Source organism: Crocodylus siamensis, chromosome 8, assembly GCF_052110815.1.
Source record: "Crocodylus siamensis isolate JL-2025a chromosome 8, ASM5211081v1, whole genome shotgun sequence".
NCBI lineage: Eukaryota > Metazoa > Chordata > Crocodylia > Crocodylidae > Crocodylus > Crocodylus siamensis.
In genome coordinates, this window is record NC_143402.1 from 74,501,589 (window position 1) to 74,529,115 (window position 27,527).

The following is a 27,527-nucleotide window of genomic DNA, read 5'->3' on the forward strand; positions in this document are numbered from 1 at the left end:
AACCAACTTCTTTTTCTCTGTGACCTTACCATGGGGGAGTAGAGCAAGGAAAGCTTTTGCTACTGTACATGAGTCCATAGTGTGGAAAATATCATGGAGCATTCATTTTCTGAGACTGATAGCTTAGCTGGACAATAGCTATACCAGAAGTGGAGTGTTGATTTTAAGTAGTGTCCTCAATGATCAAATATAACCTTCCATAAAAAACCCCAGTTTTAAAAGAAGAGAATCTCAAAATCAGTTAGACACAATCAATGTGAAAGATACTTCCTCATTAACCTAACATACTCTTGGACACCCAAGAGTATTCCTGTTTGTACTGACCATATGGATGGAAGAGAAATACTATCACATGCTATATATGCCATATGAATGGTCAAATTGGCCGTATTGTTTTACAGCTGGAAGCTGAGAAGCTCAATAGGATGTATGATCAAAAAGTGGAATTTTCCAAAGCATGTGAGGATAGCAAGTCCCACTGGTAATGACCTGGCTACTGTAGAAAATTGTGCTCAAAGTGTTTATTAAACTTTCTCCATTGAACCATGGGAAGTGGAGTCTCAACTGTTCTCTTGTGGGGAAATACAGCTGCACTCTTAACAGAAAAGCTCACTTATTTATGTAATGCTTACATTAGATGATAAAGTATTTATTACTGACTAGAGCTGCCATGAATTATTTAAGAACATACATGTTTGCACATGGAAATCGGAAGGGCTGACAATAATTCATTGCTTTGGGGGAATAAATGTAACTGGTGCTGTAACAGCACGGAGTAGATTGACTTATTGCATTTATTGCCTTGATCTGGAACCCTGAAAAGACTGTTGTGGGCTTTGTAATGAACTACAAATCCTAATTACCTACACCCCATTTAAACTGCCAGCTTAGTTCTAATATGGGTTTAGAGATACAGTACAACCAAAATGCAGAACAACCTGCAGTATTAATTTGCTGACCTGTTTATCACACATATAACAAGAAGCGTTCACACATAACAAGTGGAAGCTATTAAAAATATGCATTGGGAAATCTTATGAGAAAAAGAATCTGAACCTAAAACAAAGCAGAAAGTGAGGGGATTGAATTATTGTTTTCTGGCTGTGCAAGATATTGGGGGAATGATGCAAGTCTATTGCCTTCATTGTCATAATATAGATGTCAAGCTACTTAGACTTCCAAGAAGTGAAACATATTTTCAGTTTTCAATTCATTTTTTGAAAACAACCACCACTGTTAATAAGGGAGGCATTACCTCCCTCCTAAGGAATGAAGCACCTAAAGCAGAAAATGATAATTCATTATAATGGCCAGGGCAGAAATTAGATAAGTTGGGATACTATGCTTAGACACTTAACCTAACCTAGGGGTGGACCCAAAGAGGGTGCAATAGTATGGTTACCCCCCATATCCCTTTCAGACCACACCACAGGAGCAGCAACCAGAATCTTGTCTTAGGTCCCTGAAGCAGGTCTATGTCTCCCTCCCTTCCCTTCCTTGCTCAGAAACAGGTTCCCTCTCCTCTCCTCTTATGCCCCTGCTTCCCTGGGGGGCAGAGGGAGCTTGAGAGCTTGTTTTGCTGGGCTACACGGGGACCCAGGCTCAGCTGATCCTGCTCCAGTGGGGCTACATGGGGACCCGGGCTCAGCTCAGGACAGTAACGGCAGTGGCAGGTGGGTTCCTCCTTCCTGCCTGGCGTTCCCTGCCAGTCTGACAGCAGGCTCAGGGAGAGGGAACCGGACTGGTGACCCCTGCTGCCATCTCCAGTTGAGCCTGGCTCCCTGTATAGCCCAGCAGAGCAAGGCAAAAGCAGCTCTAAAACTCTCCCTGCCCCCGGGGTATCAATAGCCGCAGTGGCGGCAGGGCAGGAGACATGCTGCCGAGCACACAGAGAAGGGGAGAGGGTACCTAAATGTCTGTGTGTGTGTCGGGGGGAAGTGGAGGAGGGGACAGTCTTACCTGATTCAGTTATTTAAGAAAAGTGCCTGGCTGCTGCTCCTACATGATGGTCTGGCTGTCCTGTTTGGGGAGGGGAAGAAGTAGGGGGGGGTGAAAGCTGGGAGCCAGGGGTACAGTCACCTCTGAAGTGCTGGCCACTGCTCTTGGCCCTCCCCCGCTTTACAAAATCTTGGATCTACTGTTGATCTAACCTGTTGAATCCAACAGGTTTCCTTACTAAGGTAGGGCAGATTGAGAGAGTCTGGACAGATCTGAAACTTCTCTTCACTGGGCGCATCTACACACGATGCTACTGCGCAGTCGTTGCTTTGGACTTATTTATTACTTGTATTAGCAATGACTAAATACATGCACAGGAACTGGAGTGACTGCATGGTAGTGCCAGAAAACGTCTTTTCGAGAACGCTACTGCACATTAGCCTAATAATAGTGTGCAGTGGCATATTAGCACTGTTTGTGGTGACATGCTACTGCGCAGCATTTTTCGGCTACTGTGGAATTATTGTCTTGTGTAGAAGTGTCCACTGGGTGGGGCGAAAAAACCCATGCTGTTTCCTCCATCCCATTCTTGTAATGTGATGCATTAACACCATAACTCATTGGTGAATGTAATGGGATACTATAAAAGCTTGCTGTATGGACAGAATTCATTACTGTTACTTGAGTTGAGACAGTGCCCTAAAGGGTCTGATCACTGATTAGAGCCTCGATGTCCTGCTCACTACGTGCACATGTAATGAAAGGCCAGCCTTTACCCTGAAGAGATAAGAGCTTTAAAAGGAAATCAGATCTGGTTCTTCCCAAGGCCGTAAGCTGTAACTAGCACAGGATTACTGAAGTTGTAGTAATATGTGTTGACAAGCCTTCCCTATAAAGGAGACATGGATTTTTCCTAGTGCATCTTGTGCCTGTGGGAGGACAGTTCTAGAAGTCTTCACAGACCTAGGTCCCCTTTGGTACCATCCCCTTTGGTCCTCCCAGGAAGGCGAGCGGATTCAGAAGAGTAAGCTGAACTCCAGGTGGGGGTGAGAAGGCCCCACTATAAATGACTGGCTAGGTGATGGGAGTCCAGTAGTTCCCTGTAAATGCCCTGCATGTGAGTGGAGGGGGAGGGGGGCAGGTAGAGCTGGGGAGAAAGGCTCCTTTAATAAAGCTGCAGCCTTTTGCTTCAATCTGTTCTTGTGGCTCTCCACTTCCTTGCAGATTCTGACCAATGCAAGTGATTGGTGCCATAAAATTACTGCTGCTAAAACTCTACTTTTAAAAGAAATAAATACCCCCTAACAGAAGTTCTTGTTGTCAATTGTGGGACTCCCTTTTTATTAATCCTGCTGACATCTATATCCTTCAGTCTCTTGACCAGTCAAGGGGATACAGTAGCATTAATCAATTCCAAGGTTATTAGACCAATATATCCCTAAATATTGGTTTCAGCATATGAATGAAAATTCTTTATTGGATGATCAGTTTAGTTTTGCGTGTCAGAACTGGTACAAGGATACAATTATTTTAGCCTTTATACAGAACTTAATTTAAAAATGCCTCAGTTCCAGTGTACTTGGTGCATGAGTGAAGTTCCCTCTTCTTACAGAGAGATTCCTAAGCTTAAAAGGAGACAGTTACTTTACAGAAGCACATGGATCCCCAATTTGAGAACTGTGACCCCACAGGAGGGAGGTCAGGAATGGGTATTGGTGAGGGTCAACCGTGATGCCCTTCCGGTACTGCCAGATGTGGGAGGAGAGTTCAGCAAGGGTCCAACTAGATGGAGGAAAATCCTTGTATGGAAAAAACTGATTATCACTGTAGGTAGGGAAGAATGATGCATAAGGCAAAAGTTATCCTCCTGCTGCCTTTCCCCTAAAGAGAGAAGAAATTCTCTGGTCCCAGGACAGTGTCAGGTTTATTGGGGGGGGGAATGAGAGGGGTGTTGGTTTTAATCTTTACTCTGCCTTTACACTTCATTCCTCCAGCAGCTTTTCACAGAAGCCACTCACAACATAGTGGGCTGACTGGTCCCTTCCTCTGAAGCTGCAATCACTGTTTCCCTTTTCGGTTGATTTGTTTCCTTCCCACGTTTAAAACTTCACCAATGTAAGGAGCAAAGCTCCCTGAATTTCTCTGAGCTGAGCTCCATTACAGTGCTGACTGCAGAAACTCTGGAGGTATTTGATACTTTTTTTTATCATTCAGTGCAAGCTCTAGGCCATGGCGGGAGGCAACCAACTAATGCCTAAGAACAAATATTGCAAGCGAAGCATGGGACAAGCAAGTAGTTGAAGTTCATCGTATCGTTTTAGATAAGTATGTGTTTGCCCTAATAACGTCTGAGAACACAAAGAAAACCAGCCGGCTGAAAACAAAGTGAATTTTTTATGGAATATTTCACCAGCAGTCCTTTTTCTTTTAACAAACTTTCCAATTAGAGAGAAATGCAACATTAAGTGTACACTGAGCACACTTTCTCCAATATCAGCTGGCATAAGACTACAGTCCATAGGTGGAGCACTTGTTCCAGTACTGGAAGTATTTGTTACGTTGGCTTCATTTGTTTGAAAGGGAAAGCTAAAATGCTGATCTAAGTATTCAAACATCCTCCTGGAAGCAACAACTATTTATAAAAAAAAAAAACAAGGTTTCTTAGTCTCTCACATTTTATTTTACCCAGGTATAAATGATTAACTCAGTTTCACTTTGAATTTCTCACTTCCATTTTCAGAAAGATGACAACATTCACTTTAAGCTTTATTATACAGAACTAGAATGTTTCCTAACCTACTATTCAGTATAAAAAGAAGCCTCTTGGATCTGGATGCAGGTCCTTTTGTACAGCTCCAAAGAGGGGAGTCCCACTGTTACGGTTGAAGTGAAGCCTAAATGTGATGTGAATCAATATTCTTTTATTGTTAACACACAAAACAACAGATCATAATACTTAAATATTCAAATCACTTCTAAACTACTACAGTCACTCATTTTGTATGCAATGCTATACCTAAGCTAACTACAGAAACAAAAAAAATATAAAACACCCAAAATAACGCCCTTGAACCTATTCTCAGGTTTCCTTACATGGTAATCACAGAAAACAGGGCTAGAAGGGACCTTATAGTCCCCAAGGTAAGATCAACTCTAACTAAACAATAACTTTCGAGTATTTACCTGACCTCCTCTTAAAATCCTCTTATGATGACAACTCAACATCCTCTGAAGGTGATCTAGTCCAGTGCTTAACTTAGCTTGCAGATAAAAAACTTTTCTCAATGTCTAACCCAAATGACTCTTGCTGCAATTAAGTCTATTGTTTCTCGCCCTCTTCCTCGGGGACATGAGAACAGTTTATAAACTTCCGCTTTGCACTAACTCTATATGTAGTTGAAGACTTCTCCATCTTTGTTGTTTTGTACGAAACAACCTTAACTCTTTCAGTCCCTCCTCACAGATCTTATCTGCTAGACCTCTGATGGCCTTCTTCCAACTGGTCTATATCTTTCTTGAACTGTGATGCCCAAAACTGGATATAGCGTTCACCCGAGGCTTTGCTAGTGCTGAGTACAGTGGAAAGATTGTTTCATGGTTTTTACATACCGTACTCTTCTTCAGTACCATAGCAATGGCCTTGCACCAGGAGGGACACCAAATCAAATGGAAGTAATGTTACAAAATCGTTTATAGGGAGGTGTTCTACACATGACTTGCACAGGGTGCCAAAATGCCCGACTATGGCTCTCCTCTTTTTCATACATCCCAGGATAGTGTTTGCTTTATTTAGTAGAGAACACTACTGACTCACTCTCATGTTGTGATCTGCTGTACCCCACTACATACATTCTCTGCTGAACTCCTGCCCGGCCCCCCATTCCTCACTTTGTATGTATGTAGCTGATAAGCCCCATCTAAGAGTAGAACTTTGTACTCATCCTTATTTCAAGCCATTTCTCCAGTTTACCATGATCATTTTGTATTGTAATTCTACCCTGCACAGTGCTACCAACCCCTCAGAGCTTGGTTTAATTTGGAAATGCAATAAGTGTACTTTGTATTGTATTATCCACATTGAACATACTGAACAGTACTTGTCCCAGGACCAACTCCTGAAGACGTCTACTTGATGCAGCCTTCCAGTCTATGAGTGAAGTAGTGATAACTTCCCAGAATATTGTTTTCCAGATAGTCCTTTTGTATTGTCTCACATGTCCTTTTAAGATGGGGAAATTGTTATCTAAAGAAAATTACTATAAGGTGGGTACACAACTAAGTCAAATCAAGATGCATCACATATTGTTTATTGTCCATCCACAGGATATCTCATCCAGGCATGGAAGGAAATTACGTTGGTTTTTCATGGCTTGTTCTTGACAAACCTATGTTGGTGCCACACTAGCAAGGTGTTGCACTGCTTATGAGTCCACAGTACATAGGTAACAGAATTACAAAAAATGCATAGCAGCCAAAAAGGCACTTATGTGGCTGGAGAACTGCCATATAGTCTTACAAAACAAGAACGGGGCCTTAAAGTATAGCTGTTCCTCTCAGTATTAGTTTTCCTTTGCACAGGTTGGAAAAGGGTTTACTAATAGTTTCAGAAGTTGGTTGTAGGCTAGATGTGGAAAAAACTGTTTTGAACTAAGGAGTCAGAATATGTTTGGATATTATGAAGTTTAATCGGAAGGCATGTGAATTTTCTAGTAATTGTGTTGAGGTACTTGAACAACTTTAACAATACAAAGTTAGCTATGATTTTAGGACACAATATAGGTGGAAGTCGCACAGTTTCATAGTTTCTAGGGTTGGAAGGAACCTGAGCAGATCATCCAGTCTGACCCCCTGCCATGGCAGGAAAGAGTACTGGGGTCAAATGACCCCAGCAAGGTGTTCGTCCAGCCTCCTCTTAAAGACCCCCAGGGTAGGAGCCAGCACCACTTCGCTTGGAAGTTGGTTCCAGATCCTAGCCACCCTGACCGTGAAGTCGCTGACGTCTAATCTGAATTTACCCTCTGCCAGCATGTGACCATTATTCCTGGTCACTCCTGGTAGTGCTCGGGGGAACAGGGACTCCCCCAGTGCCTGCTGGTCCCCCCTGACTAGTTTGTAACAGGCACTAGATCCCCCCTCAGCCTTCTCTTGTGGAGGCTGAACAGGTTCAGGTCCCGTCGCCTCTCCTTGTAGGGCCTGCCCTGCTGTCCCCTGATTATGCGAGTGGCCTCCTCTGGACCCTCTCCATGTTGTCCACATCCGTCCTGAAGTGTGGCGCCCAGAACTGGACGCAGTACTCCAGCTGCGGCCTGACCAGTGCCACGTAGAGGGGGAGGATCACCTCCCTGGACCTGCTCGAGATGCATCTGTGGATACATGACAAGGTATGCCTTCCTGACTGCATCCCCACACTGCCGGCCCATGTTCATCTTGGCATCAATGATGACTCCAAGATCCTTTTCCGCCTCCGTGCTGACAAGAGGGGAGTTCCCCAGCCTGTAGGTATGGTGGTGGCTCTTCCTCCCCAGGTGCAGCACCTTGCAGTTGTTGTTGCTGAATCCCATCCTATTCTCTCTCATCCGCCCACCCCTGTAACCTGTCATTATAAACATCTAACTGGAATGTGATATGGAGTATGTAGGTCAGATGCTGCTCTTTTTGTAGTCTTTATAAGTCAGAGGGAATTACAGAAGCATTATGGATTTGTTATAGCGAGTCTATCAAAGTCCTGATTTACCACATGCTAGTTAGAATTTTCTCAGCTCTGAAAAGGGTACATCATGGAGACTGTACCATTCATAAGATGTTATCTGGAATACAGTAAAGGAGCTATGCAGAAAACTTGGTCAGCAACTCTGGGAATTCATTAGTCTCTTGTTGGAAATAAGACACCTGTGAGTTTCTGAAATGCTGCAAAAGCCTACGGATATATTTTATAGCAGCTGCAAAAACTCATGGTCTGATGTGTTAATGAAGCTATGCTTGCTCCCAATGATGGCCTCATTAACGCCTGTCAATATTATATGAATTATAACTAAGTGCAAAGGAATTTTATATTGATGGCTCTGTGCTACAAATTTGACAGCATTGGATTGACAGTTGAAGATGATATATTATTGCTTTTTTAGCCTTTTGTTGGAATGATCATTAATCTGAATTTCAATCTGAAAAAGAAACCCTATTTCATATTTCTAATGCACTAGATTTTCCCTAAATTAATTTTTTATAGATGCTATTTTATTAAATCACAAAGGTTTCTTATATACCTCCAGAAATAAAAACAGCACCATGAAAAAAGCAGCCAGCTTTATTACTGTCAGAGGTTTATTGGCAGAAACTTTTAAATGTATATTCACAAACTCCTTCTGAGAAGCCATATGATACCTAAAACGTTAAACATTTACCTCTGGTGCAATGTAGTCTGGAGTCCCGCAGAATGTCCTGGTCGTTACTCCATCTGACATATTTTCTTTGCACATTCCAAAATCAGCAATCTTAATGTGTCCTTCTGAATCCAACATCACATTATCCAATTTCAGATCTCTATGAAGAGTCATAGTACATTAATATTAGTTTTTAAAAGAAATTGGGCCATTGTGTGCTTGTGTACATGCATGTGTGTTAGGGAGAAGTCATGACTTCTGCACGTTCTAGGGAGATATTAAATATCTCATGGCATCTTCTGCAAACATAGGGGCTTGTGCCTCTGTCCTACAACAGTACATACACTTTCTCCATAGGTGTGATGCCCCCCAGGATTGGCTGCATATTATTGTACCACTTATACTTTGTGAGTCCCTTGGGGTGGAAGAAGATGCATCAAATTTGGAATGAGACGCAGTCAAATTTTTGTGTCTAGGGAAGGATGAGGAACAATGATCTGATGGTTTGGTAACATACTGAGGGGAGCAGTGTAAAAATGGGACAATGAGATTGAATCTTTTCATGAAGTCCAAGAAGTCCCATTAGAGATGGACAAGAGAATGTATATTCTGCATTGCCACGGGAATGTCATGTGATCACATATTAAACAGGAAGTGCCCCAGGCCATGATTCAGATGTGGTCTACAACATTAAAAAGTCTGAGAGCTGCTCCTAGAAGCCAACCCTCCATGAGTAAAAAGCAGTACGTAACAAGTAAATATTTAATTAAAGGTCAGCATTCAACAAGATAAAAATGGAATTAATGCTTAAGTTATTATAAGTCAGCATTCCTTCTGAAGCCAATGGCATCTGACAAATACTGTCTGATGCACCTGAGTTAAAGACTGGAGGATCCAGTTCTACACTAAAATGTTTTGGTCATCTTGATTCTGTTACCTTATGAATTTACTTTTGCCTAGTAAAATCCCCATTCCCAAAGCACATGGCAGAGAATTCCTAATTCCCCGAATTCCTAACTGGCGAGGCTCTTACGTTCACTGTTCTGATTCTACAGAAACTTGTTGCCGTTGAATTATTTACAGGGTTGCGTAAGGTACATTTGGAGGATAAAAGCACTATAAGGACACTGAAAATGTCAACCGCATAAAAACGAATATGCACATGTGCACACACACACTAATTTGGACATATGAAATGATGCGAGGCTATACAACAGGAAGCATTGTACTCTTAAATATTTTCAGTTGAACACTGTCGAGTGCAGCGTCCATATGATAGCTAAGACGGGCAATTGTACTTGGTTGCACCACTGTAAAAGACAAAACAGTGAATTCAACACTGACTGCTTGTTTCTAAAAACATTTTAAAAAATATAAAAATCCAACCACAAAGGTCTACCTGGGATATTCCTAAGAGCTGAATAATAACAATGACTTGTGTTGGTCAGTACTCACCTGTAAATAATTCCTCTAATATGGAGAAAGAATAACCCAACTGAAATCTCAGCTGCATAAAACCTGTAAAGGGAGAATTTTGTGTTTTTATTTGTATACCATTTTCCTCTGCGGAAGTGTATTTTAAGCCCAATATGCCAAAGAATGCAAGTAGAAGAGTATAAAATGCTACCTTATTAATTTTACTAGCACACATACATACCTATAGAGGGAGGGAGGATAAATGGATAAATGACACCCTGTATCAACTCGATTTTAATTGTTATTTGTTTTTAATTTAAACTGTTTGATAATATTATGACAAAAGCAGCAAAGAATATGAATCTTTCTACACATTACAGTTTTGTGCAATTAACTGGGTAACTGTGCAGTTAAACTGAGACCATCTACATGTGCAGAGTACCTCTCATACTATAAAAGGGTACAGTTGTCTATAAAGTTAGACCTTGAAAATGTGCACTAATTTTATAGCTGGTTGCTATCCAGCTTTAATTTGCATGTGTAGCAGGGTCTCCCATGTGGCTGGCAGCCCAATGAGCTGACTGGGCTCCCAGCTGCAGGGGTGCACCATGCCCAGCTGGGGCTGGGAGTGCTGCAGCTAGGGGGATTCTCTGCTCCTGCAGTGCCCAGCAGCTGTGGGGCATGGCTATGATTGCCCAGCTCTGGGGATGCATCGTGCGTCTCTGCAGCTGGGAGAGGGCAGTCCTGCAGCTGTTGGGACTTACAGCCTTCGCTACATATGGGGCATAGCTGAGGCTGTGAGCCCTCTATTTGCTGGATCAAGGGAAGCCCAGGATGGCAACTCTGGGCTCCCCCTGTACAGGCAAGAAGGAGTAATAGGATCTTATGCTGGATCTTACAATCACACCTCCTGCGATGCACATGTGTAATAACAGGAGGCATGATTGAGTGATTCACATGTCAGATCCTATCATTTGTCTGCCTGCCCTTAAACTAAGAGCAACATAGTGCAATGATGGCATGGTAGGTATCCGATACGTAATATGACTGAATAGGTCATTCCTCAACAACTGATCACGCCTGAACATTTGTCTAACGCTGCAACTTAATTTACACTGCATTAAATCATTTATAAAATGACTGTTCCTTTATAAAAATGTTAATGGATTAATTACATGCAGCTAGCAGAATTAGCTACCACAGAAAACGTACTTGCTGAATGTAGTTTAAACGTCTATAATACTGATAAGCTTTTGAAGTCAGAGTTGCTGTGAACTTGTGCAAATTGCACAGAAGAGGGCTATTAAAAGACTAAATTAATTATTAAGTTGAATAAGAGAAGCAGGCAGCTTTGCTCCAAAAATGCTGGTTCAGAATTGTGTGGAAACACTCTCTTTCGGATATTATCACCAAAAACTCTCGGCCAGGGAAGGGCCTCAGCTGGGTTAACTTATTCAGGGATCCTGGTTTTCTCTGTTTACAAATACCAAAATCTCTGATAAAAATCAGAAATTCTCTGATTAAAACCCCCCAAATTTTGTGTTTTTCCATGATACCACTGTATGTACAGATATCAGTGGAACAAAATGATGTATTGATACTTTTAAAATTTTAAAGCAATTTGGAAGCCTACCAATGCCTCAATTATTATAATAAAATAAATTCTAAATATATCTCTGCCAGTCAGCCAGGGGAAACCCATGGTTTCCCACATTTTTCTTCTTTAAAATAGAAAATCTGAATTTTTCTGCAGCAAATGAAGACCCCAGATCTCGGCTTCTTTTAATGCAAATGCTTTCAATAGAGCTTTGACAGTTTATACCAGATGAGGATCCATCCCTCACATTCCCCAGGCTTTTCTTTAGCTCTTCATTGGGTCAGATGTCATTATTTGTCGTTTATAGATCAAATCTTCACTTCAGATTAACTCTGCCTTATTTCACTCATTACATCGACATGAGCAAAATCCAAATTCTTTTTAACACACTTGCATTTTTTAAAATAAGTCTTCAAATGTTGTATTAAAGTTTCATTCATAAATGAACTATAAAGTGTTGAATAAATGATTCATAGATGTTAATAGTATGTTAAACATGAATATGTCAAGGTATTTATAAGCAGCCCACTGGCCTGTTGGACTCCATAAGAGCTTAACCACAGATACTTATTAAAATATCTATTATTAGTTTATTTCTACGCATGATTTATATATACAATTTTAATATAAAGCACGATTCTAAAACTTACTAACTACTAATAAGTCTTTCTTTTTAATCAGTTCCCACTGTCTTTCACTGTAGTGCCCACTTAGAATGAATAGAATCGATAATAACATGTTTAATTTCCTGTTGTCCGAAATATTGCTACTTGGGAGATCTGGATTTAGTCAATATGATTTTGTTGCTGTTTGTTTTTTAAATAATCTGCCTCCAGTGGTAAATCAGCACATACCATTTTCAGATCAGTGTTGTGTTGAAGGTCAATAGATCAGCAAAGGTTGCACCAGCCCAGACAGAACAATGCCCAGCAGGTTTCTACAGGATACTGCATTCTCAAAGGTGCAAAATGAAATAAATGGAAACGAACACTCACACTGCTTGTGGCTCCTTAAATTTCCCTACTTGCTGAATGTGATACATGAGGTCACCGCCATTCACATACTCCATAACAAAGTACAGACGATCCTAGGAAACAGCATTGAAAAGGTAAGTATATCAGTAGAGGTCACTGCACTATTACGGATGAGGCTAACCTCAAACAATCTTAAAACCATATCTACTTCAAAGAAAGCTAAAGATGCTGAGTCTCTGTGAAGTCTTCTGTTTTGTATTATACACTTGTGTATAGGTACGTAAGCTCCAATGTATAAAAAGTCAGACATCCTCTCATAACTGAGCACTCTTGTGCAGGATACTTTGGCAGGCGGTGACATGATCAAAAACCAACCCGGTGTTATCATCAGCAGTTCAAATGTGATCCAGAAAGCATCAGTGATGGGTGGGCAGTACTCATTCTTGCAGTCACGTAGAGCACAATTACTGCTCCCTCCTGCTTTCCTTATTTGCTTAAGGTGGGGCCAAAATCCTGAAATATCTAATCAAAAGTTTCAGTCTAATATATTCAGACAGGAAGGAGACATTACTAAAATCTACTATTTCAGTCTTTACTCACTCTTTGCCTCAGGATCTTTGATTAAAAATAAAAATCTCCCCAACAGTTTTCCACATTGCTCAGTAACTTGTTCTGATCTAAGATTTCAGTAGGTTTATAGGCATTCAAAAGTTCTCTTGATTGTGTTTAAGAGACATGCCCTGAGTAAAATGATTAATTGGGCAAACCACAACGCTAAGATCTTGCTATAAATTATCTATTATAAAACTCCCAGCAAGAGAAGTGTGCAAGGAAAAAAGAATAAACTGAAAGAAACTAATCATATGCTTTACTGTAGGCAGGCAGGTCATGCCATTTCTTCCCTTCACATCCTGCTTTTTTATTTTTGTTGCTAACGTTCAGTGCTTAAGTCCTTGTCTGCCACACGGGAGATCTGGATTCAATTCCTGGACACACATGTAACTACAGCCATTGAGGCGCCACATGTCTGGACTTGGTGTGGCCTTTGCATTGTCTCAATGGTCTGACGGGGGGATGAAAGCTCTAGGCAGCCTCCGCTCCTCCGGGCTCCTGCCTAGGTGTATGTGTCGCGGGTCCCGGTGACCCCTCATGTATACACCACAATCCAGAAGGATTGACAGTTGCCTGCTAATCCTCTACAATGTGTCACAGCACCGGGTGCAAACAGATGAATATTTATGAAAATATTACCTAAATGAGGCAAAGGTGTTTGTTATGGTCTTAGTTCTTATACAGCTAGGGTGGCCATCAGCCCTATTTTTCCCGGGGCAGCTCCTGATTTTGGAGGCTGGTCCTGGGCACGAGGCACAGATTAAAAGAAATGTCGTGTGCACAGGACGCAGTCTAGCGGAGTGGCGCAGTGTCCCAGGGAAGTGGCTGAGCAAGTTGCCGCTCCACCTCCACATCTCCCTGCAGCGCACCACTGACTCGGGAGGCACGGAGGGGGAGCAGTGGTCCAGATGTCTTGTATTTCCAACAAGGACTGATGGTCACCCTATAGATGGCCCCGCTATGATGGTATGTGATTATTTCCAAGTGTGCATACAAACAGCAACCTGTTTTCCTCTGGTTCCTCTAGGCAGCAAAGACTAAACCTTTTCCTTTGAGTTTCTACATCTAAAATGTAGCTGTAAATGTGGAAAAGCTATACTGGACAAATGGGTTGTGAATTTTACTCAGTTTACTACTGAATACAAACCAAAACATACGTAATAGGAGCATGGTTTAAAGTTGTTGGGGTTTGTTTGTTTGTTTTAACTGGGAGCTCTTTTATTTTATTACAGTAATTTTCATATATTAGTAATGTACAGGGAAAATAATTTTTTTAGAAGTAAAAACTCTCCATGTGCACTAATCCTCAGATTCATGTTTTATTAAGTTTAATTAGGTACTTAGTTGTATATTTTGCATTCACATAATCAAAATAATTTGGGCCACGTTCTGTTCAGAGATTTGTAGATAGTAAATGGAATTTTAAAATATTTCTAATACTGAGAATTATACCATGAATTAGTCACACCATGACATGCTTTATTTGTTGAATGTTCAGCAACTTCAAGCTACGGTAAATGTTATTTTGCCCTAGTCTTGTGAAGTTATGCAGAAGTTAAGGAGTGGGGAGCCCTGTAGTTTATGGGTCTAGCAATGGGAGACAACGTTTAATTTCCAAGTTATGCATTTGCAGATTGATAACTGCATGTATTACTGCTGAATGGTCGAAAGATGATGCCAAATGAGACCTCAGCCTTGGAAATGTATATAAAAATTCATACATTTTCCAGATGCGCTTAAACCTTCAAAGGTTTGCAGCTTGAGTTAAGTTGCCTCCATCTAGATTCAAGGCAAGTGTCCACAGCATAAAAAACCCACCACGTATAGAACAAATCGTCTAGCACAGATCTTGTTCTATGCTTTAAAGTAGGCCTTGCCTGGACCATATTTGGAGGTGTACGTCAACTCCTGGCCTTCATATTGCTACATAATCCTTCTCTTTATTCCAGCTTTGGTAGGCCTTTCTGTATGTTTTATAAAAAACAGAACCACATTAGGGAAGCAGTAAGTACTAAACTCCTTTCTTGCTGGCCAGGTATCTACCTTCAGTCTCCTTATCCAAGGATAACCAGAGAATTACATAAAAATGTCATTATGTTATTCCTAAACATTTATCTAATTAGACTGCTAGTATATGAATACTAAGGCCCAGATCCATGATGGTTTTCAGCATCTAACTCCTAATTATTTCTATGGGCATTAAGGCATTCAGATAAACTTTGTGGATCTGTACCAAAGCACTTACTGGATATGGATACTGAATGTACGAATAGCCCCATTAGCTTAACAGAACCCTTGAATATGGCACGAGAAAATACCTGTAAAATGAATGTGGGATATTTTCAAAAGTATAGCTTATTTTTATGACTAGCTGATCTCATAGGGTATCTATTTCTTTACTGCTTTCTGTGCCAGGAACCCATGAGCTCTGTAGGGTTGGATACTGTAAGTGTTGCTGAAAATGATATGAACAAGAATATTATCTTAAATAGAAAATTAAATTGTGAAAAATAGTTGGTGGGGAAGAAAGAGAGAAAGACCACGTACAACTGTTTGGAAACAAGAGTGCAGCTGTGTTAGGAAAGGTGGCTTGTCTTGCAGTGCTAGGACTCGCTTTTCAACCATGGTACATTCTACATCATCATCCTGAATCACCACATCTTTTTTCAGTATTTTGATTGCATACAGCTCTTCTGTCCCCTTCCTGTCTGCCAGCATCACCTGTACAAAGAGAAATAATAGGGTGAAAATCTTCCTTGCTGTCAGAGAAAGGTGGTGACTCATAAGCCTTAGGAAATGTGTAAATGGCACTCCACTTTCCATTCTGCTGGCGCGTACCGACTATTCTGAAGCTCCAAAAATAGCACGATTACTCACCGATTACAGTGGGCTGTACTAGTCACTGCAAACCCACGGTTTACAGTGACACTTGTGTGAAGGCTCACAGGCTAATCATGGAGACCCTTCCTGAGACTCAGTAAAATGTCAGACCCCATGTAAATTCCTTTATAAAACAGACTTTATTATATAGCCACCTGGTGAAACAGCCAAAATTAGCAGTAGCCCTTTTGGTACCAAACAAGTGGCACTGGATTCATCATCCGTGATATTTCCTAAACGTGCACTGCCAACACTGCTGCCTCAGGCTACTCCTGGAAATGGCAACAGAAAGACACAATCCTCTTGAACTTTGGGAAGGTCTGAACCCCAAAGTCTGGACACTTGAACTCACCTCAGAACTTGGAGATGGTTTGTCAGAATTAATGTTCTTAAACTTACCAGGAATTTGGAAACTGAATCTTTAAAATGTCACCTAACCCAGCATCCAAATTTTGCAAAAAGATACCAGTATTAATGCCAAAGGACACAAGGCAGGCACTTACAGGCTCATCTGCTAACCCAGGCAGCTACATAGAGAATGCCTTTATTTACTATAGCATTAATATTTGAAAATTGGCCTGAAAAAATTGAATGTCAAGGCATTTGTTGGTTTCATCCTAGCAATTTCATACTACAGAAAACAAATACTCCCACATCTAATATCTTCCAGTTAACAGTCAATATAAAATAATTCTGTTTTGCAGACATGAAAATATCCTACTGCCCTCTGCAGGCTATCAGTTGCCGTAGTATGCATGGATAAATGAATAACTGAGCAAGTACAGAGTGTTTAAACACAGCACTATCCTTCTTCCAAATCTTGAGGGAACTCAGTGGCATGTTTTTCCTATTGGCTTTATAAATTCATAGCTCTTAATAGTGGAAGGGGTTGTTATTTAGTTTGTAAGCATGGGCCACAAAAGTTCAGCAATTCCAACATCTTGACCAACCACTTGATGTTCAACTAGAATACCCCTTCCAGAAAGGTGCTTGATTGTGACTTAAAGATCTTGGGCTCTGGGGGGTGAGGGGGGCGGCGCTTTAATTAGAGTGGCTCTCAAAGCCACTCTAGTTAAAGCGCCACTGTGTCCTGTGTATTGGCATCCCCGTATGTCAAATGGTGGTGGGGGTGCTTGAACTAAAGCTCATTCGATGAGCTTTAGCTCAAGTAGCCCTGCCACCATTTTAAGTGCAGGAATGCTGATAGATGACATGTACAAAAAACTAGAACTCTTGGTTCCAAAACGATACCTTTTATTAGCCAACTGCAAAATCATAAGAAAACTCTCCTTTTCGGCAAGCTTTTGGGATCAAAGTTCCTTTGTCAGGCTCTGGGAAAAGTCTAGATGGTACAAGATTTCCCAGTTGGTCTAATAAAAGGTATCATTTTTTGTATGTCTTCTTGTCTCAGACCAACACGGCTATCAAGTACACCCCCGATGCATGAGTTGCAGGAGGTTGCTGGAGGGCAGTAATTGCCATGCTCCAGCTGACTCGATTAACCATTTACCTTCATTCCAATAGTTACTAAGTCCCCATACCTGGGAGCAGAATTATTAGTTAATTTCTGAATTAAAAATAAAGCAGGTAGAACAGATTTCAATGTTTCTTACCTTTCCAAAACTCCCCTTGCCAAGCACCATCAGAAAGTTGAAATCTGTCAGTTGAACGCTGTCTATGTTGTTGGATGGTAGAGTGGAAATCCTGTCTCCTTTTGGAGTAATGATTTTGTTACCAGCTGGCCCAAGTCTGGCTTTCTAGGGAAGTAAAGGAGTATTGCAGTCAGAACTGTAGACAGTTTTCCCAGTAAATCGCGAGATGACTGACTCGAGGCTGCATTCTCAGGAAAAAGGCTACATACCAAAAATGTTTCACAAACACAAATTTAAAGATTCATTCCAACATCACTTTTGACATTATTAAGTGAATGAAAACAGGAAACTGTCTGTGCTTAACCAGATAAAAGCAGATACTTATCTGGTTAGAAAAGCATAATCAAAGCAAAAAAAACAACTCATGCCAACAGCAGGCTAATTTGTGACTTTTGCTTTTAAATATAAAGAGTGCTCATGCTGTAATCTCATTAGTGTATTTTAGGATACACTCTTCAATACATTCTCTTTTGAATGTTATACTCAAGTTCATTCTGCATAGCATGTTAGAAAGTGTGTTACATGCACTGTGAAAAATAACCTCCACTTTTAAAAACCAACATATTATGACAGACAATGATAATGAACGTGGCCACTTTCTGACAGGCATTACAATCAACTTTGATTTAAATCAAGCGTTGATCTAGGGCAGAAGGGCAATATTGCATACTTAAGGTTTAAGTTGGCAAGATACTTTGTTTTGTAGAAGGTTGCAACAGCATGAATACAACAAATGAGATAAAACTGCTCAATTAAGTTGCACTTCAAACCTCAAGGTTAATAAAGGAAAGAACTGAGACTCATCAAATAAAAATGTGAGCTATAACAACACAATTTCCCCTCTTTCCGCAAACCTATCCCACACACTAGCAGAAATGAATCTAAGAGGTTTTCATGCTGGCATTACTCTTCATTTTAATGTTTTTCCCCCTCAACTATGTAGGGGATCCAGTGAGTTGACCCATCTAAATGATTACTGATGTGGACAAAGAGCTTTTTGTGTTCAAGGCACTTTCCAGTATTAGCTATTCCTTGCTGCATATCTGGAAGGTACAGTAGTTACATATTCTTACCATTTTACAAGTAAGGGAGCTGAAGCATCAAGAGATTAAGTCACTTGTCCAACATCCCACAGTCAGCTTCAAAGACTGGATAAGAACATACCCTTGCGTGCTCCACATGGAAATCTCCCTCCCTCCAGAGCTAAACAGTAAGGGTAAGAATACAGGACTGGAGCAGACTGCTTGGGGCAAGGAGCCCACTTTTATAACTCCTTTCAGAAACAGTCAAAATCCAGCTCATGAATTAGATTTTTATCCATGCTATGATTGGAAGGCTGTTTCAGGACCCTTTCATTTATGTGTAAAGTATTATACTTCACCAGTAGATACAGGATTTTTGTCTTCAACAAACCTGAATGTTTTTCCTTTTATATTCACAGTAGATCTTAAGAATAACACAGTATTTTCAGATTTTATCCTGTATTATGATGATGATGATGATTATTAACTACTAGTACTGCAATATCACCCAAAGACACCACTCAGGGTCCAAGCTCCATTGGGAGAACTGCTGTAAAAACACCCAGTAAGGGAGAGCTCCTCCCCCAAATACCTTTCAGTGCAAGTCGCTCATAGTACACTGCACTGTTCACAGCAGATACTACTGCTGACAAACCCCCATGGGCTTCACGGGGGCTCTGCAGAGCCAGAAAGGTCTGCCTCTGAACACCAAATGGCAGGACCAGTATATCCCCTTGCACACTTTTCCTTCCTGTCAGCTCAGCAGCACTGATGGAGCTCACTCCCTGCACATACGGTTTCTTCCCACTCAAGTTTCATCCCTGAGGATGTAAACACTAGTCGATATCCCTTTCATTCTAAATTGTTATTAAGATTTTGGGCAAAATATCAGTTTTTTGGAAAAAATAATATTAATTTATTTATAAATGATTCATTAATAGATGCTTTATTCATAGCTCCCTCTACATGTTACATTTATGGTGTGATTAACATGTCAATCATGGCATAAATGGCACATGTGCACCCAATTTTAGGTGCCATAAAGTGGCAAACCAGCCATAAAAGGGTTCCACATATAATGTAGAGACAGCCATAACTTGTTACAATGTCAAACCTTTTTTACTTGTATGATGCCTTAAACTGAACACATAGCGGGTCCAAGCCAAGGCTAGGCAGGAACCCCAGTTCCAGACACTGGTGCAATCCCTGGCCAGAGCCAGTAATTAGCTGATTGTTGGCCCTGACCCTGGACCTGTGGGCATCCTGCTTTCAACTTGCTGGAGCAGGGGAATCCCAGGATTGTGATCCTGGGCTCCCCTGCACTAGCAAGTAGAATGGGTATGATTGGGATCTTATTCCTGATCCCCAAATCGTGTTTGCTCCAGTACATGGTGGCATGACAGTAAGTCCCACTGTCAGGATCTTCAATTAGTTCCAAAAAGGGAAATAGTTTTCTTAGTAAGCTTCATGCCCTCTGCTGGCTGCAAACAAGAAGGCACTTCAGGCTCCTCATAAGTAACAACTACAGGGAAAATTCAATTCTCACTAAGATGAGAGAGAGGACAAAAATGAATCATTAAAGCCGGAAAAGGCTGGTTGGTCATCTTAGCAGAACAGACCTGTTCCTGAGATACTAATATTTGTATACATTTTAAATCCACAGTCATTAATTAAGTGGGGAAAATTCACTCTGCTACTCTCCAGGTAAGTTGCAATGCTGTTTCTGGGGTTTGGAACATTTTATTTTCTAAAAGCAAAATATCTTTCTCACTGTGAGGCTAATTGCCTGAACATAAATAGAGGCAATTACTCAGTTTGCTGAATAAGGAGCTCTTGGGAATATGCAATTTATCACACTTATATTGAACATTAAATATACTTGTAAATGTGATAATATTAAAGTAAAAAATATTCAAGATAAATATATCTAATCTGTACAAACATGACACAGGAACCTTACTAAAAATGTATACCATGGTATATCAGGTTCTTGTAAGTGAAATTCTATAAAAAGTAAGGTATGCAGGACATACGAAAATATAAATGGGTGGTTTGAGGCCGAGTTTAAAAGGCTTGGTAAATCACACGTAACTTTTTATGAATTGCATTTAAAAGAGTTTGAGAAGAGTGTCCTTGCAAATACTCAGCAAGTATTACAGAGGAAAAAGTGCCTGTTGTAAAATTTGACTTTCGTTACATCAAGAAAGTATTGGGAGAATGGGGAAGAGGGGACATTTTTTGCCTTTTACTAGCCTGGAAAAAAAATGGATTCCCTGGTTTGTTTTATAATTTGGGTATCTTACGCAAGACTTAATATTTGTTGCATGTGAATCTAGCCATGTGCCAGTAATGACATCAAATATTTTACCATTTGAACACACTTCATGCAAAACGTTACATAGCTAAAAGAACTCAGGACTTAGACAGATTTTCCAAATCCTACTGCAGCATGGACGTAATGAAATAAATGAACAACCCCTCTTCCAGCCTCGAAAGAGTCCTGAACAAAAGTTTAGTGCTTTCTCCAAGGTCTTTCCAAATCAATAAAGGGGCACAAACCTAAATGACCTAAATAGTGACAATTAGTGACAAATAGCCATCTTCTAAAGGTCTACAGTTCCCTTTCATCCTGGCCAATGGTCCAATCATTCTGGACAGTTAAAAAAACAAAACTCAAAAAGAGTGTAAAAACAAAAAGTAACACTCTTCTTTTTGTTGCTCTTTGTCTGAAACCCTTCCTGAAAGTACAGTGCAAACTTCCTGGTTGATAAACAGCTATTCCAAAGTACTCATCAGCGCTAATTAAGCATTTCAAGATCTTTTGTAGGGATGCTCAATATGAAATAAAAAACCAAAAAAAAGTCAACAGCATACAAGAATTGCCATTTACTGGGTCAGATTGTAGGTCCATCTTGCCCAGTATCCTGTGTCATAGAGTGAGACAGGAAGAGTGACCAGCATATGACCAGGGTTTCCCCTCCCCCCACTATTTATCTCCCATTTGCAGCCTCCAGCATTTAGAGTCTAAGAAGTTCCAATTTAGAGGCTGTACCCTTAACTCCTGTGCTCAATAGCTACTGATGCACTTTCCTCCAAGAATCTGTCCAATCCCTTTTTGAATCTGGCTAAACTGTGAGCTTCCACAACATCTTGTGGCAATGAGTTCCACACCTGAATTACTCGGTGTCTGATAAACAATTTCCTTTTGTTACTTTTAAACTTACTACTTACTAGTTTCATTTGATGACCCCTGGTTCATACTGCACGTCTACACAAAACACTGTCGCCATAGCAATGAGCTAGAGTGACGTAAGATTGGTGGGTACGAACCATGACGCCAACGCTACTGTGCAGTGGCATCAGAAATGACTTGTGTGGCACCAGGACTGCTCAGCAACAACTGGGCAGTCCGGCACACATGTAGCCGTGCCCACTGCGTTGTATTTAAGAGGAGCGCTGCTCACAATCAAGGGAAGTGCTTCTTTCACTCTTCAGCACTGGTGAGGCCTCACTTGGAGTACTGTGTCCAGTTTTGGGCCCCACACTTCAAGAAGGATGTGGATAGATTGGGAAAGGTCCATCACAGAGCAAAAAAAACCCCAACTAGGAACTTGGGAGGCAAGACTTGAGGAAAGGCTAAAAGAACTAGGGTTGTTTAGCCTGGAGAAGAAAAGACTGAGGGGGAATTTGATAATAATCTTAAAATACTCGAGGAGCAGTTGTAGAAAGGATGGAGATGATCTTTTCTCTGTAACCATTGGGGACAGGACTAGGAGCAATGGCCTCAAAGCTTCAGCACAGGAAATTTAGATTGGAGACTAGGGCGAACTTTTTATTAGGATGGCCAAGCACTGGAACCAGAGAGCAGGTTGGACAGATACTTGGCTGGGATGGTTTTGGTTGGGGATGATTTTGCCTTAAAGCAGAGGGAGGGAGTTGGTGGGTAGCCTTACTTTCCTGAATGTAAAGTTTCTATTGCCGGGTGCTGCCATCATGACTTAGTTGCAGAGACAAGACTCTGGTCTGTTTACAAGAACAGCCAGTTCTACCAGAACTGCATAAAGCTATCTCCATGGGAGCACAATCAGAAAAGCGAAACAGATGCTAGAACTTCAGTGCAGTCAATCGTAATGGAACATGGAGCCCTCAGTATAAACAGTAGGGCTGCGTAAAGCTTCAGTCCCTGATTCAATTTGGCCTGATTTGGTGGCCTAATCGCTGAATCCGAATTGAACCAGGAGACCCTTTAACCTCTCTAAATCAAATTGGAACCCTCCAAATTGTTTTGGAGAGATTTGGAAAGATTTGGTGATTTGGACTAGACACAACTTTAAATGTTTTTTCTACATACCTCTAGGTAGCAGGCGGCTTGTGAGTGCTGTGATGCTGGGGCACATGGAGCGTCCCACAGACGGGCAGGGGGCTCCCCAGTGCGCTTGGCAGCAGATGTGGAAGTGGACCAGAAACAATTCTGGGTCCACCAGGGAGTACGCTAGGGAGCCCCCTGAACATCCCCCTGGCTTGGTGACTGGTGCCTCCTGGGTCTGGGGGGGGCACCCGGGTTCCCCTGTGGCCAATCACCAAGCCGGGCGGTGTAGAGGGCCCCCACGTGCTCCCTGGTGTACCTGGAAGTGGAACAGAACTACTTCTGTTCCACTTCCAGGTTTGCCGTTGAACACATGGAGGGCCCCCCTGCGCTCCTGTGGGACTCTCCATGCACCCCAGCACTGCAGCATTCGCGAGCTGCACTGGTACCTCGAGGTATCGAGAAAAAACTTTTAAAGTGGTGTCTGTGTCCAAATTGCTGATCAAATCTTCAGATTTGGATTCAAATTGGGGATAGTGATCTGAATCAATTAATCAAATCACTGTCCCTGAATCCAAATCCAAATTGAATAGGGCCTGCTTTGCACACCCCTAATAAACAGGAAATGCAGACAGAACAAAAATTTCATACTGCTCTGTAGAATCAGTTACTATGACATACTCTACATGGTTCAATAATATTCAATATATAAGAAAACCCCCTGTTTTAAACTTCAGGGAAGTTTATATCTGTTTATATCTCCTTTTCTTTCCCAGCTAAGTCAGTGAATTAAAAATACCCCCAAAACTTACTTCTTGTCTCTTTCGCATAGTTAACATTTTAAAAAATAATATTTTTATTTTGTAATTGTCTTTTTTGATAAGTGATTGATATCTATAGCATGGCAGTTCACTTTTTTATGGCAACCACAGATAATTTAGCACCTTTTTCACTGGGATGAAAAGCAATTACGATGGTGGTATGCACTGCTGAACTCAATCTAAAGAAGAATTTGGTCGTTTATTATACAGTAAATAGAATAACTTCTTGTCGTCACTTCAACATTACAAACCATGCAATTGGGGGTGGGAACAGGAACCACTCATTGTAATCAGAACAGACATTAAATAGCATTTTCAATAAAATGAGCTTATTCTCCTGGATGACATATTGTAGACTCATTTGTAAACATAACTGAACACTTCTTCCTACAAGCACTGTCAATTTTAATTGTTCTGGGAATATCACCCCCAAGGAAAGAATAAAGAGTCCTCAAGGCAAAAACAAACAACAATAAAACAAAAAGCATTTTCCATCAGAGATATTTCATGTATAATGCTTAAACCCACACCACGACATATTCCACACACAGCCAACACCTCCTATAGGACCCTGTGCTGGATCTGATATGAAAGAGATCAAGTGCAAACACTGGAACAGGATGCAGTGTAGCAAATAGTGATATAGCAGCTTTTCTACTGTTATGGCAGACAACACCAGTAGATTTACTGGAGACAGAGGTGTAGGATTTGACGCGGGATAAGGTACAGCTGTAATGAACTACAGGCTGATCCACCAAGGACTGATTTTCTGTTACCTCCCGATAGAACTGGTTACAGTGGTTTACATCACCTGTGCACTTTGTGAAATTTCCAAGTCATATACTTGAAAGTATTCTGTAGGCTGAATTGAAAGTATAAATTGAAGAGTATGATATTTATAAACTGTTAAAGGCAACACTTTAGGTGGCTTTATTAAAGTTTGCATGAGTGCTTAGTATCATCATCTTGCACTTGGATAGTGTCTTGATTATCATCTTGGCCAGGTAGTCATCTGTCTCTTTGGCAGAAAGCATATCTCAGGCTACTTTGTGCATAGCAGTTCCCACCACATCTGAAGGTGGAGAGGTGGCCCATAGTTTGTTCCTACTTTTCATTTAAGAACTGGGCATGGTGGCTTTGAACAATCTCTTACACCTGGTCCAACAACTGGCACTTTCAGTAATGCTGACACTTAATTGCCCATGGGCCTTATTTTTTTAAGGCATACCAGTTTCCAATGCCACATGAGAGGATGATGTGTCTAGCATCATATCTAGCTGCCCAAATGATCATTTGCAGGCAAATCAACTGGGGACTACCTTTAGCATGAGACTAGAGGAGGGCTTGAACTCATGCCCCTGTAGCCATAGAGGACACCTCAACCGTTCTGTCACCAGAACCTCTCCCATAAATACTAAATTAGTTTATTTATTCCAAGACGAGCGTTGAGGGAAGAAGATGGAGGCAATTTTTAACAACCTCCCCATCAGGGGAACAGGAAACAATTCTGATTACAATATACTGTGTGAGTGGTAATGAAAATGATGTGTTGTGAAAAATGAAAAAGAGAACCTTTGATTGTTTTCACTCCAAATGAGTAGCCTTGAAGCTATTTTTATTCGACTGTCAGAAAGTGCAGAATAGCACTCACCCTCTGAGAAGTCAGGGTTCTTTAAGATGCCTCCAGTTTCACATTTAAAATGAGGCACATCAAATCACTAATATTTAAAAAAATAAAAGCAATGACAAAAATGGTGAAACACTCAAACCTGAACGCTTCATCTTCCTGTTGCTCTTATCAGTATACTACCTTTACTTGACTTGGCCATCATGGTATTTGTTGCATCATCTTAATTTAGATATGGGGCAGGGAATATCTCTGACCATATGTTCTCACTGTACATGGCAGAATGGCTTCTGATTGGGGCTATGGATATAACAGATAAGCAGCAAGAACTTCTGGCAGCTCTCCTTGTCCCCCTGAAATAAATTCTGAATAGCCACTTGAACAGGGCACAGCTATGCTGCTCACTAGTGCAGCCAAAGGCAGACTGTAGATGTGACAGACCGTGTGCCAATATGGCAGCAAAGAACAGGGGTGCAATTATTAGCTGATTGCATTTAGTTTGTTGATGCCCCATCTCTACAACATGATAAAGGGGGGTGTGTGTGTGTGTGTGTGTGTGTGTGTGTGTGTGTGTGTGTGTGTGTGTGTGTGTGTGTGTGTGTGTGTGTGTGTGTGTGTGTGTGTGTGTGTGTGCGCGCGCACACTATGATCACATATGTTTCTTTTTTTACTGTGTTCAGAATATAAGATAGTATCATGATCCAGGAAAAAGCTTGAGACCCGATATCTGAAACCTCATTAACCATGTACTCCCATAAGTCATAGACACTTATAAAGAGTCACCAAGTAGACAGCAAGTAAACACAAGTATCGGGGTCCCAAATGAGTAAAATACCTGAAAGTGCTTAAATTCTCTTAAGGTCAATGGGATTTGAGCATGTTATTTTTTTTGTTTGATGAAGGGCACTTTGAGAGCTTTCTGGTATCTTTCAAAATACCGTGCAGAACACCCATATATAGGTGGATTCATTTTAAGTATAGACAAAGACATGGAATTTAAAACCTGGAGTTATGAAAAATGAGCTAGTTATAATTTTCCTTGAAAAATTATATTATATCTGACATATGGAGCCAAAAATATACAGCACCAAAATGATTTTCTACTTCTGAATATTACTTCATACACAAATGCAATTATATGCGCCCATTCATGAGACACAGACCTCTCTAATTACATATTGTATTCTGTACTACATATTTGGGCAGTCTACAAAGAATATTTATAGCTTTAATTAGATTACTGTTTACAGGATAATTATTGCTAACAATTTTTCTATTACAAGTACAAATAATCATGCAATTGTTCTATAATCACATCATTATTTGTCAATGTTCACTTTTTTATATTAGTTCCAAATATAATCATTACACAATACTAAAAAGAGAATAAGTAATCAAGTAATTACTCTGCTTCTGGAAGCATTTATATACTGGATTGTGTCTTATAAAATGAAGGGTCACCTCATTCTCAGAGAATAAATCTTAAATGAGTCTGGTTTAATACAAGGGTATAAAAATACTGTTTAAAAATTATTTGCTGAGAAACCCCTGTCTATTTTTAGGTCTCTGTGAGAGTCTGCTGCTTCATCTGCATGATTTTTATGTTGTACTTGCACCGAAGTCACAGAGAAAAAAAAAATCAATGGACTACTTGCTCTTGAAATTTCCTAGCTTTGGTTTTATTTTCCAAAACAGGCAGTCACTCATGCAGCACTGGGCATTAGACTGGTGATTTACGGCCTGCTTCTGTGAGCACTTATGCATGTGAACAAGCCGGTGTCATCATTAACACAATTCAAGTCAGTAAGGTTTCCTGGATCAGATCCTTGTGGCTTTGATCTGCAAACTTTCCCCTGAAAGACAGGCCCATAAACCAGCTGGCCACTAGTAAGATACAGGCCTTATATGTCAACTACCACCTTTTATCCTCATTATTAAGTGGAAAATGAGAATAAAATACAAATTTAAATTGAAAAGAAAAAAAAGAAAAGAAAAAAAAAGGAACTATTAGTTGAGGCTACCAGTTTATCCTGAACAGGCTCCACTGCAACTATATAAAGTATGTTTTAGTTCAACATCATTAGTGACTTTCTTATCTTGTATCATGATCCTCATGATGACATCTTACTCCTCACTGAAATGTGACCTTCTTAATAACCATTTACAAAAGGGAATTGCCCAGAAATTCTGTGGTTTTGGAAGTTACTGCAGGTTTTAAGGGCATAGGGGATCTGGTCATGCTTTTCTGGTCTTTCCCTACCAGTCGCTCAATTTTGGGAAGTGGCCCATGAAAACGATGATT

The 27,527-nt window shown here is 40.7% G+C and overlaps 1 protein-coding gene across 3 annotated transcripts in view; it reads right to left on the reverse strand.

Annotated features, from left to right (window-relative positions):
- Positions 1-27,527, reverse strand: part of PRKCA (protein kinase C alpha) — a 302,378-nt gene that overhangs the window by 23,098 nt on the left and 251,753 nt on the right. For all 3 annotated transcript variants that reach the window (XM_090061658.1, XM_090061659.1, XM_090061660.1), the window contains 5 exons: positions 17,411-17,554; positions 15,465-15,638; positions 12,327-12,418; positions 9,774-9,836; positions 8,340-8,478 (listed from right to left, as the gene is read on the reverse strand). In XM_090061658.1, the coding sequence (XP_089917784.1) occupies positions 8,340-8,478; positions 9,774-9,836; positions 12,327-12,418; positions 15,465-15,638; positions 17,411-17,554 (612 nt within the window). The remainder of the gene's footprint in view (positions 1-8,339; positions 8,479-9,773; positions 9,837-12,326; positions 12,419-15,464; positions 15,639-17,410; positions 17,555-27,527) is intronic.